Source organism: Myxine glutinosa, chromosome 3 (genome assembly GCF_964187855.1).
Source record: "Myxine glutinosa chromosome 3, kmMyxGlut1.1, whole genome shotgun sequence".
In the NCBI taxonomy this organism is placed as follows: Eukaryota; Metazoa; Chordata; class Myxini; order Myxiniformes; family Myxinidae; genus Myxine; species Myxine glutinosa.
The window spans coordinates 51151795-51167521 of record NC_136263.1 but is presented as its reverse complement, the minus strand read 5'-3'; the positions used below and the strand labels follow the sequence as shown (position 1 = coordinate 51167521).

The following is a 15727-nucleotide window of genomic DNA, read 5'->3' as shown; positions in this document are numbered from 1 at the left end:
TGCTTCAATCCTCAAAGAGGGGATAGGTTCCCGATGGTTCCTGATTCACGGAAGGAAAATCCAGCAATGTTGAGGAAAATCCGTCGATGTCGAGACATTTTTTTTTTTCCCAATGGAGAGGTGGATAGATATTTTCTCCGCGGTTCCCGATTCATGAAAAAGGCCACAAATATTGAAGCAGGTCATGCTTGCTGCACATGGAAGAGATGTTTTTGGCGTACGTCCAGCTGCTTTGTGCGTGACTGGTGGAAGAGATGTTTTAGAACTGTGTTATGTTCGGGGCTCGTGGGAAAACAAAAAACCCACGAATACACAGGCGGGACACAGGGCCGCAAATGTAGAAGCAGGTCGCAATTGATCAACCGCAAATACGCGGAATCCACGAATGCTGGGACGACGGATGTCGAGGTCCGACTGCGTATGCACACATGCATGCACACACACAGAAGAGCAATATATACTTTCTGGAATAACTTTTCGATTTTTAGCATTTTAGTTCAGGCAGAAGGCACCAAAAGTGCGAGCATGCACTTGTTTAAAGATGTTCACCTGCGAGCTTGGCACTGAGAATCTGGTCGTACTGCTGCTGGATTCGCACCTCCCGTTCATGCAGCATGCCCTCGCATATCACACCAACTTGGCGCAGGGTGAACAGGGGCTGCTCACGCCGTCCGCTATCTGATGAACACATGGCATCTATTAATTGGAACCACAAGGAAAAGTCTATGGAGACTTCATAATCAAATCGATGGAAATGGGTAGGGACATCGATGGAGACCAAACAACAGCAGCGAGTCACCGGATAATGGCGATCCTTGCGGAGATTGAACCTCGTTCTGTGCCTCAGCTGCTGGGCCTTCGCTTGCTCCAAACGAAGACTCGAGCTGGCGACGTCGCCTAATTCGTGTATATTCCTGCTTTAGGTTGTGCAGCATGCGCTCTGCAAGCACACGTGTACACACACACACACACAACCACACACGAAATGAGCGTGCTTTTCATTCAACATTTGCAAATAATTCCTCAGTAAAATAAGTGGGAGATAAGCCACCAGTGGGTGCACTGTTGCTCAAAATTAGAAACAAACCAAGTTTTTGTTGCTTGTGCAAACTACAAGTAAATGCTAATCCCTTCATCCGGATTCATTTGGAAGTTGAATGGATAGATCCTCCAGTCATTTACAACGTTGCCAAGCATTGTGCAGTCCTGTTCCATCCAAGCACTTATCTCATGATGCTATGCATACCAGCAAGTAGCTTCAAGCGGCCCAAACAGTTTATCCTTATTCACCTCACGATGTCCATGCAATTCATGGAAAAGTACACGGTCGTCTAATGACCTTTGTCCGAGACGTGGGCCTGAAGGACAAGCTCCTCTGCGAGCCTTCAAATACCGTTCAAGAACGGGCTCCAAATGGGTGACGATTCCCACAACTAATAATGTTGTGTCCTGGAGCAAGAGAGTCCTTGTTTATTTCCAATGGCAATTAAACATTACTCCTGGGTGCGGTTTGGCAGATAAATCGCATCGCAAGTGTGCTGGCACTTCGCCGATCGCGTGTGCAGAAAAGCAGACTTTTTGCTGATAGGCCACATTTACCCACACGAGTAAACGTGCACAATTTCAGAGCCAATCCACTTAATCTTCCATGCACACTGTGACCAGGCTCATGTTTGTGTTCAGATTAGGTGTATATACACATACATACATACATACATACATGACTGAATGATGCACCGTACTCTGTTACAGAGCATTGTTTCTACTGAAACAGTTTCCAGGCAAGGCTCATCCTCTCCCAGCAGTAGTTAGAGCAGAAATTTGTAATTTGTTCAGGATGCCAGCAACAGTTCACCTACTCTTCACGAGGGACACCATGGGATCTTTAAGGTCCACCAACGAATGCCGGTAGATGGGACAAACGATTAACGTCCATCCGAGGGACGACACACGCATTGACGAACCACTCTGCCTGTGAGCCACCAGAATAACAGTTTACAGCTGCGTTGAGATTCGAACCCAGACTGGGCAGCCTGGAGGTGGGGTGCGTACCTCTCGGCCACCCTGTCATCCTTATGTACAGTATACATGCATAAATTACAGCAGTCCTATTACCTGATGACATGTACAAGACATTGCCTCAAAAAGAGAACCATGACAATTACAACTACATGTGGGCAGGGTACAGCCCGAAGTGGAGATCGGTTTCTGAGGTTTGGGACATGGAATGTAGGGACAATGACAGGGAGATCAGGAGAAGTGGTGGAAGTATTGGTCAGAAGAAGAGTGGACATATGTTGTGTGCAAGAGACGAGATGGAAGGGAAGTGGTGTTAGAATGGTGAAGAGTAGGCAGGGACAGAAATACAAGTTTGTGTGGCAAGGGTGCCTGGAGGGCGTGAATGGTGTTGGTGTCCTGTTTTCTGAGGAGTTTGTAGACAGTGTGGTGAGTGTGACTAGAGTGAGTGATAGGTTGATGGTGAAAATGATGATTGGAAAGCTCTTGGTGAACGTCATCTCGGGATATGCTCCGCAGGTTGGTCGAAGCGATGAAGAGAAGGACAAGTTCTGGTGTGCGATAGAGAAGCTGATGGAAAACGTGAAAGATGAGGAAGTTGTTGTGGTAGGAGGAGACCTAAATGGACATGTGGGAAGGAGTATGGATGGTTTTGACGGAGTTCATGGGGGTTACGGATATGGTGTGAGAAATGGAGAAGGTGAAAGGATTTTGGAGTTTGCTCATGGAGCTGATTTGTTGATTTGTTGATTTGTAATACTCAGCTCCAGAAAGAGGATAATAAGCTTGTTACATACACGTCAGGTGGGTCGACGACAACCGTTGACTACCTGATGGTGCGTAGGCGAGATAGGGGGCACCTCCGGGACACAAAGGTAATCCCGGGGGAGGAGGCTGTTTCACAGCACCACTTGGTTGTCTGCGACGTAAGGGTGAAAGGTGCGAGGAGAGCTCGGCGGGTGAAGTACCAACCGAGAATGAAGGTGTGGAGGTTGAAAGAGGTGACAGTAAGGGAGGCATTAAAAGAGAGGCTGAGTAGGGTCGAGGATGATGTGGTTGAGCTTGAAAGTGGTTGGATGTCAATGAAAGCTAGTCTGTTGGGAGCCGTTGGTGAGGTATGTGGATGGACAAAAGGACCACCGAGGCACTCGGAAACATGGTGGTGGGATGATGAAGTTGGAAAGAGGATTGACGAAAAGAGGAAGAAGTTCAAGGAGTGGCAGAAGGCGAAGGGTACGGGAGCAGAAACAGCAGAGCATGAAAGTTATAAGGCAGCCAGGAAGGCTGCAAAGAAAGAGGTAGCAAAGGCGCAGGAGGCATGTAGGAAAATGTTCGGAGAACGCTTGGATTCGGAAGAGGGTCAGAAAGCAGTATTCAGGATTGCAAAGCAGATAGCAAAAGAGAGGTGTGATGTGATGGGGGTGAGTTGCTTGAAGGATGAAGTGGGACAAATCGTTGTCGACCCAGATGGAATTAAAGGAAGATGGAAAAGATATATGGAAATGCTGTTGAATACAGAGAATGAATGGGATGGCAACATAGAGAGTAACCCAGTTTTAGGACCGGCAGAGAAGATAACTGAGAAGGAAGTTGAGGAAGCGATAAAAGCAATCAAGGGTAGAAAAGCGGGAGGGCCGACGAGAGTTGTGGGAGATATGTTGAAGGCAGCAGGAAGTTGGGGTGTGAAGAGAATGACAGAGATCTGTAATGTGGTGGTGAAAGAAGGCCGCATTCCAGTGGATTGGGAACTGAGTACCCTCGTCCCTCTATACAAGGGGAAAGGTGACCCTCTGGAGTGTGGCTCGTACTGAGCGATAAAGTTATTGGAGCATGGAATGAAGGTATTGGAAAGGGTGTTGGAGAGGAGGATAAAGAGGAAAGTGAAGATCGACGAAATGCAGTTTGGATTCATGCCAGGAAGAGGAACGACAGACGCACTTTTCATTGTGAGGCAGTTGCAGGATAAGTACATGGAGAAGAGGAAGAAGTTGTTTCTTGGGTTTGTTGATCTGGAGAAAGCATTCGATCGGGTACCACGCAAAGTATTGACATGGGCATTGAGGAAGTTAGGAGTGGAGGAATTGTTGATCAGAGTAGTGATGGCAATGTACAAAAGAGCGCGCACAGCTGTAAGGACGAAGGACGGGAACAGTGGTGAGTTTGAGGTGAAGGTGGGAGTGCATCAGGGGTCGGTACTAAGTCCACTACTATTTGTAGCTGTGATGGAGGTGCTGGCTCAGAACGTAAAGGAGGGTTTACCGTGGGAGTTGTTGCATGCAGATGATCTGGTGTTGATTGCGGAAAGTATGGATGGACTGAAGGAAAAGATGAACACGTGGAAGGAATGTATGGAGACAAAAGGTCTGAAGGTGAATATCGGAAAGACGAAGGTGATGGCAAGTGGTAAAGCATGTGGTGAGGTGGAAAGAACTGGGAAGTGGCCCTGTGCTGTGTGTAGGAAGGGTGTTGGAGTGAACTCCATTCAGTGTACAATGTGCGCTGAGTGGGTTCATCAAAAATGTAGTGGTCTGAGAGGGTCATTAACCAGTGTGGCAGCTACATTCAAATGTAAGGTGTGCACAGAGGGAGCTGCAGATGAAGGAAATGTTGAGTTGGATCTTGGAGACGGCATGAAGCTGGAAGGTGTGAAAACATTTTGCTACCTCGGAGACATGCTGAATGGAGAAGGTGGATCAGACTCGGCAACGGTTACTCGAGTGAGATGTGCATGGAAGAAGTTTCGGGAATTGAGTGGCGTGCTGATGATGAGGGGAGTGTCATTGAAGCTGAAGGGAAAGGTGTATGCTGCATGTGTGAGAAGTGTTATGATTTATGGGAGCGAGACATGGGTAATGAACGTAGAGCAGCAACGAAGGTTGGAAAGGGTGGAAATGCGAATGGTTCGACGGATGTGCGGAGTATCGTTGAGAGAGAGGAAGACAAATGATGAATTGCAAAAGATGATGGGAATAGAGCCTGTGATTGATGCTGTGAAGAGAACAGGTTGAGATGGTTTGGTCATGTGTTGAGGAAGGATGAAAGTGACTGGTTGAGAAGAGTGATGGAAATGAATGTAGAAGGAAGTAGAAGACGGGGAAGACCGAGAAAGACTTGGCTAAAGATGGTGGAAGAAGAAATGCGGGCAAGGGGGTTAACAAGGAGAGATGCAGAAAATAGGGCAAAATGGAGAAGATTGTCATGGGGACCGCAAGACTAACCCCCGCTCTAGCAGGGAAAATGGCCTTTAAAATGCATGTTGTTGTTGTTGTTGTATGTACAAAAACAGTCCGCTTATAAAAAGCAGGACAAAGATCCAATTTTAAAAATAATTGATGCACACAAATGTTAAAAGCCTAGAACGATTTCACGACTTCAAGTTTGGCAGATTAAAGACATTTCGCATTGCAACAATCAAACCCGCATTGTTGGTATATCGGCATCGATGAGCATTTGATAAACCAAGCAGGTAATGGTGATGCGGCCCATGCACAGCACACTTGTGCAATTGGGGGGAAGAATGATCAATGAGGATATCCACAAATCAGAGGCAGGAAAATGTGCACAAGACCATTTACAAACCGCACAGCCACAGCAAAGCGTTTAATCGTCATGCGCAAAGCCTTTGTCCACAGCTCAATGGAGTGTTGCTGTTTGAGCTGGCGGCCCCATGTCACACCTTTCACATCTTTGTGCTGTGGAGTCTAAGACCCTCAAAATAATTGGAACCTCCGGCAACTAAACAATCTCAGGGCCTGTTATTCTCACATCGCAAACAGGTTGGCGGCCTAGGTGTTGTACCACCTCTTTTCTGATCTTGCACCCCGTGCCTATTTCTTGCCTGCCCCTCTCCCCCAGGGAGCTCTCTTTTTTTTTCTCTCACCTTTAGAACAAACTTCCTCTTCCTTAGTTTGCTCTGTTATCCCACTTTTCCCTTTCTCCTTTTTCAGCTCTCCCTTCGTGTGCTGTTCGAGCACTATGGGGGATTCCTACTGCACGAAGCACCTTGGACAGATAAACCGGGTGTGGGCTGAGCATGCTTGGTGTTCCCATCTGAACCCAATAGTTGTGATGCTGAGATCCCAGGTTCAAATTTATACTTCATTCTCAAGAGTTATAATCCATCTGTAAGCTACACATTTAATCTTCTCAGAGCCTCAGATTACTAAAAAAAAACTAAAAAAAAAACTGTAAATGTTACTACAAACAATGTCATCAACTCAAAAGGAAAGGAAAACACCCTGAACATTTTCCAACATAAACCATCAAATAAAATGCATTTCTAACCAAAAGCTTGTTTTTATAATCCCACATTGAACATTCGTTATTACGGAATCTCAAGGAATGGCCGACCATAAGCATAGGAACCCTGATGGGGAGAATTGGTGTTGGAGACGCATCACACGTACGCATAGCCAGTCCATCCGTTTGTCTGGTGGAAGCCACGCATACGCCAAGTCAGTCCGACCGCCGAAGGCCGCTCGTTTGCAAATTCAGTCCGTCCATCCGAAAAGTCAATCCGGTGGAGGCCGAGCGTTCACAAGGCCTATCCTACCATCCGGTGGAGGCCACGTGTCTGCAAAGCCTGTCCGTCCATAATAATAATAATAATAATAGTCCATAAGGCGGAAGCCGCAAAGTCCATCCTTCTGTATAGTGGAGGTCACGGGTACGCAAAGCCCATCCAAACATCCATCCGTCGGTGGCAAAGGGCCAACGTATGCAAAGCCAGTCTGTCAGAAGTCGCTTGTAAGATCAAATGCGTTATCGCAAGTCATAGCACACAGCCGATCAAAGTGGAAACAAATGAGATAGCCAAGGTCTCCGCACAGACAACTGCTGGCTCTCCAATTATCAGGTTCAAACGAAACGAGTCCCGATTAAAAGCATCAAGATTGTGATTGAAGTCAACAGCTCAAATGGGTGGGGCTTGTTTCTTCAGGAATAATAAGCTTGTAATGGCTTTCACCAACCAAAGCACATTTGTTTCTGGTATCAAACGAGCTCATGTTCATTTGCATCAATCCTAAACGAGCTGAGCACTCAAAGCCCATTTCTGTGGCAGCCCAATCACCTTTACAAAGCTTAGTCTCGCTGAGGCCAAAACAGCATTTCAGCCATTATTTACAGGGCTCCCATCCCATGTCGAATTCAAATGAGAAATGGCAGATTCAACACTGTGCAAAAGCATACTTCACCTACGGTTCACATTTAAAAAGAGGACTAGAGAGCATTTCGGTCTCCTCCTTTTAGCGTCATCTCCTTGCCTTCTCAAGGTGGTTTAATGTGGTTTAAAATCAAACAACGAGCTGATACTCCAGGTCCCTGCCTTTTGGTGGGATGAGGAGTACGTGGAAGCTAAATCTTAAACGGTTTTTCAAATATCGCGTACACAAGCCAAACGGTTGCCATGGCAACATAATTCAGCCAATCACAACATGTTGAGATAATGGCATGAGGAATCGATCTCTACAATACGAAAGCAAAATGTTCAAGGGTTTTTTTTTTAATATCGTGTCCACAAAAGTACTCTCAGCCGATCAATAATTCATTATATGCTGGTATGATGAATGGAACATATACTTCAATCCTGGAAAGCACATTGTCACTTTGGAAGAATCCTCCACCAATATATTTCCATGATCAGCCACTGAAAGAGGTAAATCTCTCGGACTTGTTGACTTCACCATCAGCCATGACCCCTCCTGGGCCGAACATACAGAATAGCTGGCTTCCAAAGCCAGCCGTAGACGAGGCATCCTCCGTTGTTCCAAGTATTTCCTTGAACTAGAACGCCATTCTTCGATGTTGCGACAATCCACCGATATATGCCTCCACCCATATATCGGTGGTTTGATTGAATCAATTCAGCTGTTCTCAAATATCACATTTTTTCCTGACATGACTTCTGACCTTTCCCGACACCAAAATCTAATCAGTTCATCTTTACATCATGATATACACTTATACCAAGTTTGGTCAAGCTCCTATCACTGGTTCACAAGTTAGCTCAGTAACAGAAGTTAACTAATGGGATTTCTGACCTTTGACCTCTTGACCCCATAATCTAATCAGTTTATCTTTACAATGTTTGCATCATTATACATGCTTTTACCGAGTTTTACTTAGTTCCCTTCAGCCTTTAACGTATCGCGGAAATGAAAACCTATTACAGACTGTGACCTTTGGCCTCTTGACCCCAAGCTCTAATCAGTTCATCTTGGCGTCATAATATATACTTTTACGAAGTTTGGTCAAAATCCCATCACCAGTTCACAAGTTAGAACAGTAAAATATTTTTTACTCAACATGACATCTGACCTTTGACCTATTGACCCCAGAATCTAGTCAGTTCATCTTTACATCATTATACATACTTGTACGAAGTTTGACTTCGATCCCTCCAATAGTTCTTCAGTTATTGTGGTAACGAAAACCTATCACGAACGCACAGCCATAAACATAGGGGCAAGACCCCTGCGCTCACCTGGTAGAATAAACAATATACTGCACTGACTTAAAGGTATTTTAAACCGATTTAAATGGTTGCTAGAAGACAGAGCAGCATGTAGAATCATACGAACATAACCATAGGATGCCAAACAAACAAAAAAAATACAGATTTTGGGGGGCAACCACCCCCCCCCCCCTCCCACCCTGTGTACCTCCTCAGACCCCAATATTCCCAAAGCCTTGAACAAACCTTGGTATATGACGGATGATGAAGGTTGTGGTGAAGTTTCATCGAAATGGTGTGTGTATGTTCTGAGAAAAAAGCAAATACTTATTTTGGGTGGCAAGCCCCCCCCCCCCCCCCGGCAAGAGAGCCTCCTCAGCGTCGACAAGTCTGGCATTTCACTCAGGCCAACTGGCATGGTCTTCAAAGCAGCCATCAATCATCTGGACTGGTCTCCCATCTCGACTGCCTCTGACATCCTCATCCAGGGAATTCTTCCAAAGTAAATTGCTCTCTTTCATGCACAGATTTATCCCATCACGTCTTCAGTTGTCATACCCTTCCTCCCGTCCATGGTACATGGAATCTTGTGGTGAAGCAGTTGCCCTGAAACAACTTGCCTTCGCCTCTTGGAAGGCAAATCCAAAGGAGGGCAATCTCAGTTCCTTTCACAAAGCCCGGATCAAGTGTGTGTCCACCCTCAGGAGAGCCAGGAAACAATATCTCTCTACTCTCAAGACTGAACTCTCAAACCTGTCTCCCTCTTCCAAATCCTGGTGGACGGTGGTGTCTGGTCAAATATGTTTCTGGTGTTTGTTCCCCCTCCATCTCCTCCCTTACCTCAAACGGCTACACAGCCGACTCCACACGTGAAAAAGCTGAATGCCTCAACTCTGTGTTTGCCTCAAAATCTTGTGTCCCAAACCCGTCTCTCTCTGTACCCACCGTACCCAGCTGCTCCTGGACTCTGTGTCCTTCTCTCCTGACAAGGTGGAGAAGTTTCTGTCAATCCTCGACTCTGATTCTGCAACTGCACCAGACGGCATCAGCCCACGGGTCCTAAAATCCTGCTCTGCCACTCTTTCACACCCTCTACCTGTTCTCTTCGCCCTCTCTTTTGCTCAAGGTTATCTGCCATCAGCTTGGAAATCAGCCAACATCACCGCTTTACACAAAAAAGGTGCAAAAACAGATCCTTGCAACTCAATCAGCTTGCTCCAAATTATCAGCAAAGTCATGGAATCCATCATTGCCTCGGATATCAAATCCTTCCTCTTCTCTAATGGGTTGATCTCTGATCATCAATTTGGTTTCAGACCAGGTCACTCTACTCTGGACATGCTGCTTCTGCTGTCTCAACAATGAATGGAGGTCCTCAATGCCAAACGGGAAATCAGAGCTGTCTCCCTTGACATATCTCGCGCCGTCGATACAGTCTGGCACCCCGCTCTGCTCACCAAACTCTCCTCCTATGGTTTCCATAGAAATCTCCACGCAGGGTTTGCAGACTTCCTCTCTGGTCGTAGTCAACGTGTGGCTCTGAATGGATTTCTCTCATCTCCCCTTCCTGTACAGGCTGGAGTTCCCCAAGGCAATGTTCTGGGCCCTGTGCTTTTTCTGGTCTTCGGATCTCTCCGACTCTGGAAAATCCTCTCTATCACTTTGCTGATGACTCCACTCTCTGCCGCGCCATACCTCATCCCTCAGATCGGCAGTCTGCAGCCTCCTCACTCTGCAGATCTGGACAAAATCACAGACTGGTCAAACAAGTGGAACATGTCTTTCAATCCTGACAAATCTCACACTCTCACTATGACTCTCTGAAAAGATCGACTGGACAACCCTCCCATCTATTTGCTGAACAATCCTCTCCAAGAAGTTCTGTCACTCAAACTTTTGGGTCTCCCTATCTGTCATGATCTTTCCTGGGAAAACCACATTTCCAAGCTGGCCTCCAAAGCCAGTCACCAACTGGGCATTCTCCAACGTGCAAAGTCCTTCCTTGGCACACCTGAGCTCCTCACCACATGCAAGGCTTTCATCCGCAGCTCAATGGAATCCTGTTCCCCCCTCTGGGTCGGTGCTCCTGCCTCACATCGAGCTCGGCTTCACGCTGTTGAAACCAAAGCTTTCAGAATCATTGGAATCTCCCACGATGAAGCCAACTCTGAGGGCGTTTCACTCACTCACCGCAGGCAGGTTGGTGGTCTTTCTGTCTTCGACCGACTCCTCTCCGGCCTAGCTCCCCCTGGTCTGTGCGCCGTCCCCCAAATATTCCTACAGGTCGCACAAGATCTGCCAGCAATCCTCTGATGGTGAAACTGCCAAAATCAAGACTCTCTGCTCACCTGTACTCTTTCATTCCTCTTTTCTCCCACCTCTGGAACAAACTCCCTCACTCTCTTCAATCCCTCTCCTCCCTCCAGGTCTTTAAAACAGCTGTTCACCACCGTCTATCTTCCCCCATCCAAAACCTTGATCTTTTCTACCCCCGTTAATTCACCCCAGATCCACTTTTCTGAAATACCGACTTCTTTCCTGGAAGCCCTTGCAGTGTCCATGTGTTTTCTACCTGTCCCACCCCCACCCATGCCTTCTGCCCCCCAGCCTTCTCCCTCTCACAGATCTCCCGATGTCCCTGTTCTCTGCTGTTGTACTTGTGTGCTTCCCTCTCTCTCCCCATCTTGTCTCCCGCTCCCTTTATCTTATGTTTTATGTGTCAGTTTGTTTTTATGTGATCAATGTTCGCTCTTACACGAGCCTCGATCTTGTACTACTACAAAAAAACAACAAAAAAAAACAACAGGCCTGGACGGCACTTCGTCGTCAGTCATTTGCAGCTCCAACTCGACCAGAACACAAAATCCGGCCTGGGTTTAGCTTTGGCTGCAGGTCCGGCATGGAGAGGCATGACATCACAAGTGACACACGGCATGACATCAACATTCATCAGTGTACTTTGAGTGTCTCGCTTCGTTTGTCCTGCATACTCCCCGTTCTGTTATCCACTCAGTCTACCAATTATAACCACAAAAGGTAAATAAACAATTTGACATCATCCAAGATTTGGTGCTGGCCCGAGCGACCTGGTCCCGGAGACGAGGCACAACGTTATTAGTTAGGCATTCCGTTGTAAACACCATTCCTCCACCTGCTTTGCAAACCACACAAAACACTCGTTTTATCACCTAAATGTGCTGGAATAGTTAATAGTTTTGCACGACAGTGCTCTCGTGATGACAAACGCGGTGTGGCATTCCAAGAGGTTGATAAGACCGAGTGTTTTGTGTGAATTGCCTTCGTTGTGGGTTCAACTCCCATTGAAGTCCCGGCAGTATTAAAAAAAGAATTCGAAGCTTCTGGATACCGAGAGAAAACCACGGGATCAAAAGGTAATCAGAATGAGATTGTCTAGCAACGTAGTAATCGCCCAGGACAAAATCACAGACTGGTCAAACAAGTGGAACATGTCTTTCAATCCTGACAAATCTCACACTCTTACGATGTCTCCCCGAAAAGATCGACTGGACAACCCTCCCATCCACTTTCTCAACAATCCTCTCCAAGAAGTTCTGTCGCTCAAGCTTTTGGGTCTCACTATCTGCCATGATCTTTCCTGGGAAAACCACATTTCCAAGCTGGGCTCCAAAGCCAGTCGCCGACTGGGCATCCTCCGTCGTGCGAAGTCCTCCCACACTCCCTTCAATCCCACTCCTCCCTCCAGGTCTTTAAAACAGCTGTTCACCACCATCTCTCATCTTTCCCCATCCAAAACCTTGATCTTTTCTACCCCCACTAATTCACCCCAGATCCACCTTGTTTGAAATGCCAACTTCTTTCCTGGAAGTCCCGGCAGTGTCCATATATTTTATACCTCTCCCACCCCCCCCTCCCTTCCCATGCCCCCCCCCCCCCAAAAGCCCTCTCCCTCCCACAGATCTCTCGATGTCCCTGCTCTCAGATGTTGTGTTTGTGTTCCTCCCCCTCTCGCCCCATCTTGTCTACCGCTCCCCATGTTATATGTTTTATGTGTCAGTTTGTCTTTCTGTGTAATTAATGTTCGCTCTTTCACGAGCCTAGATCTTGTATACAAAAAAAAAGAAAAGAAAAAAAAAAAAGGACAAGCCATGGTTTATATTTTTCAATAAAGTCAATAGAATTGGTAATAAATAAAATTTAATAATTATAAATATCGTACACATATTAAAAATTAAAAACCCTTGGTTCGTCTAGGACTATTGCATGTCATTCCGAGAACTTTTTGAACTGTACACAAATACAAGGCTAATTTGAGATCTTCTTGAAAGGAGGCATCTGCTTACCCGATATGGTCTACTTTAGATGTGACACAAGACCACAACTTGGGTCCATCATTGCAACGCTCCCTGAGATCGCCATCGATGACGAGGCAATGCCGTCTTAAGGATAATCATTTAACAAGATGGAACATTTAATAATTGAGGGCCTTGCCAGGGTATATAGAGTATAGTAGATCTGAGAATGAACCATCTACCTTGAAGTACATCTGCATGAGGACACATGCGTACAAAATTGTGTACCACCTCTGCAGAATAGCTGTCATTTGCAGCTCAAATCCAACCCGATTTCCTTCTTTTGGGTGGTATGAGGAACAGACCTGTGACATGAAAGCTAAATCTTCAACCAACATGAGGAGTAAGGTTTGACACGACCTCACGGAGGTGGATACTTTGAGACCTGGTATGTCTCAGTTCCATCTCCGGAAATCCACCCACGTGTAGAGATTGGGGTCAACAACAGCAACTTGGACGCACACACTCGCACTCACTTCGAGGATGGGCGGGCCAAATAACATGAAGCCATTTACCAATATCTGAGGATCTGGAGTCTGGATGGCTCAATATTGCTTTGAGGAACCTCGTGGGGCCACCCCATTGGTTAGAGTAGAAGGATCCAATGAAGTAGGGGGTGGGGGGTCACAAACAAATAATTCAACAAACAATGGGAATGTGGAATAGGACCATTTGGCTTTTGTGAAAGATTGAATTGAACATTGAACTTTGTTCTTGCAGAATGGATAGCCAGCTTTAAATCACCCAAGGAAAACACACAGGACTTCATGCTCGTCTCGGACCACATTAGCGAATTTTACATTTTTTCAGGTGTGGCATAACAGCAGCCTCAGGCTCAACCGGAATCGGAGATCTTTCAGGGCAATTACACCGCCAGAATTCACCACCGGCTACACCGCCATCGGTCCTGCCACGCCGAGGGCACAAAATGTCCGGGTCAGTGACGATAAGACTAAGAGGCGCGGACAATGTGCACACGTGTTTCGTCCCCTTTAATGCCGACGACGTCTCCACAAACAGATCGCAAACATCGTGTTTTAACGACGTGGCCCGGCGATACGACTTTTACACGACCTTTGGGTCACCTACGGTCCACGTCGAGCGTAAAGGCGTCACCACGCACGGGGACGTGCCCACCATTCTGCACAGCAACAAGCCACGCCCACCATTCTGCACAGCAACAAGCCAGGCCGAGCTACGTCACGAACGGCTGTTCCACATCTGCCGCTCCGCCCGACCCGGGACGACACCCGGTTTATAGCGCTGGACCGACGATGCGCGCCATTAATGCACCTTTACTCACGTACACTCGGCTTCACCCGCGGGTGTTACTGTTACATGTCCGGCACGAACGAGCACCGAGCGACACACAATACGGTCGTTAAAAGGAAAAAGCATGGCGGGACAGGGAGCCAGAGCTAAGAGAGACCGTACCTGGACTCAGTCGTTGTGAATGCTCCCCCAGGGACGTCTCCGGTGCCAGAAAGCGCCCGCCCGTGGGCGACGGGGGGCTCAAGCCCAAGGGGGTACATCTCCGCCGCTTGGGTGACTGCGACGAAGGGCTAAGCAACGGGTCGAAGTCCAGCGGTCTCTTGAGCGTCGCTCCGCAGGCCATTGTGCCACGGTGGTCCCCAGCGCGCCCAAACGAGGAGCCGACGACGGCTTTTCCTGCTTCCCGTCCGACCCGTTCTGTTTCCCGGTCTTAAATAACGGGATCACGGCAACGGCGAGGCGATTCTCGGGCGAAGCGAGCGTCGGGAGGCTGAGAAAATAAGCAGCGAACGGTTCGATGGCGTCAGATTGCGACCTCGACCGACGGTTGACAAAACGTACTGTCGGTCAACATGGCGTCTGAACGAGAAGCCGGTAAACAATCGACAGGGCGTGTCGCCTGGCAACAAAAACGGTAACGTCACCCACGCTGTGAAGTATCGGAATCTTCTTCTTCTATATCTTAAAAGCGTATTGATGACTTGCCGCACGGAAATTATCATGTACCATAGGCCGTGAATCCACGAACGAAAATATAGAAGTATATATATATTGCGAGAATTTTTTTTATAGTGTCCAATGAATTGATTGAATGAATTTTATTAAAATACAATAAACTTTCTCGACATGAGAATGTCGTTGACGAAGAGTGATCGAAACAATTGAAAGATTTATTGCACCCGCACCAGGTTTGACCAGGAGTTTGCATATACTGTATTTTAAAATTATTTTAACGATTAAATTATAATAGATATTCATGTGGAAGGGACCAGCTGAGCGAACTATTCTTACTATACACCTCAATCGTATGTGCAGAATCTCTCGGCTCTCGCTTTTTTTTTTTTTTTTGTATACTGAATCGAGGCTCGTGAAAGAGCTAATGTAACTAGAAGCAATTTAACGAGAATTAGCCAACTCTTCAAACCGAGCTGCATGTTAAGCTGTGAAGCGATTGCGGAACTTGATTGTTTGCAGTTCATTTTGTCGAGTTGGGCAATTGTCCTTGTGTGCACGTATTCGCTGTCGACCTTTGTGCAGAATGCAGAGTCGTGGTTTCCTCGATGGGGTTCATTTATATATTACGTAGCCAAAAAAATTAATGTCCCCTTCGACCAGTGTGGACGTACGATGTGGATAACTTTCAGAACTCCCATCTTTTGGTGGAAACGTGTTTTAATGCACTATTAGTATTAGACATTATCCTCAGCAACGGAATGGGCTTTTGACCGGTCCTTGTCCACAATGGCAATGCCAGGTGTCATGGGAGAGAGAACAGCTGGAAAGAAACAGGAGAAATGGACCTGAAATGCACTGAGTGAGTGAGAAGGGAGCGGAGAAGTCGCGTACGTATTAATTAGATGGCCAGAAGTATGTACTCTCGTGTCTCGCCCAACAGCTGTCGAGCCTGGGTTCATTACTCAGCTGTAAACTGTCA

At 46.9% G+C, this 15727-nt stretch overlaps 1 protein-coding gene across 1 annotated transcript in view; it reads right to left on the bottom strand.

The window, feature by feature from the left end:
- The window catches only part of AKIRIN2 (akirin 2), a 29018-nt gene extending 14225 nt beyond the window's left edge, over positions 1-14793 (bottom strand). The window contains exons 1-3 of the mRNA XM_068110880.2: positions 14236-14793; positions 800-940; positions 550-678 (exon numbers count right to left, since the gene is read on the bottom strand). Coding sequence (XP_067966981.1) covers positions 550-678; positions 800-940; positions 14236-14416 — 451 coding nt within the window. The 5' untranslated portion in view covers positions 14417-14793. The remainder of the gene's footprint in view (positions 1-549; positions 679-799; positions 941-14235) is intronic.
- Positions 14794-15727: the final 934 nt, after the last annotated feature.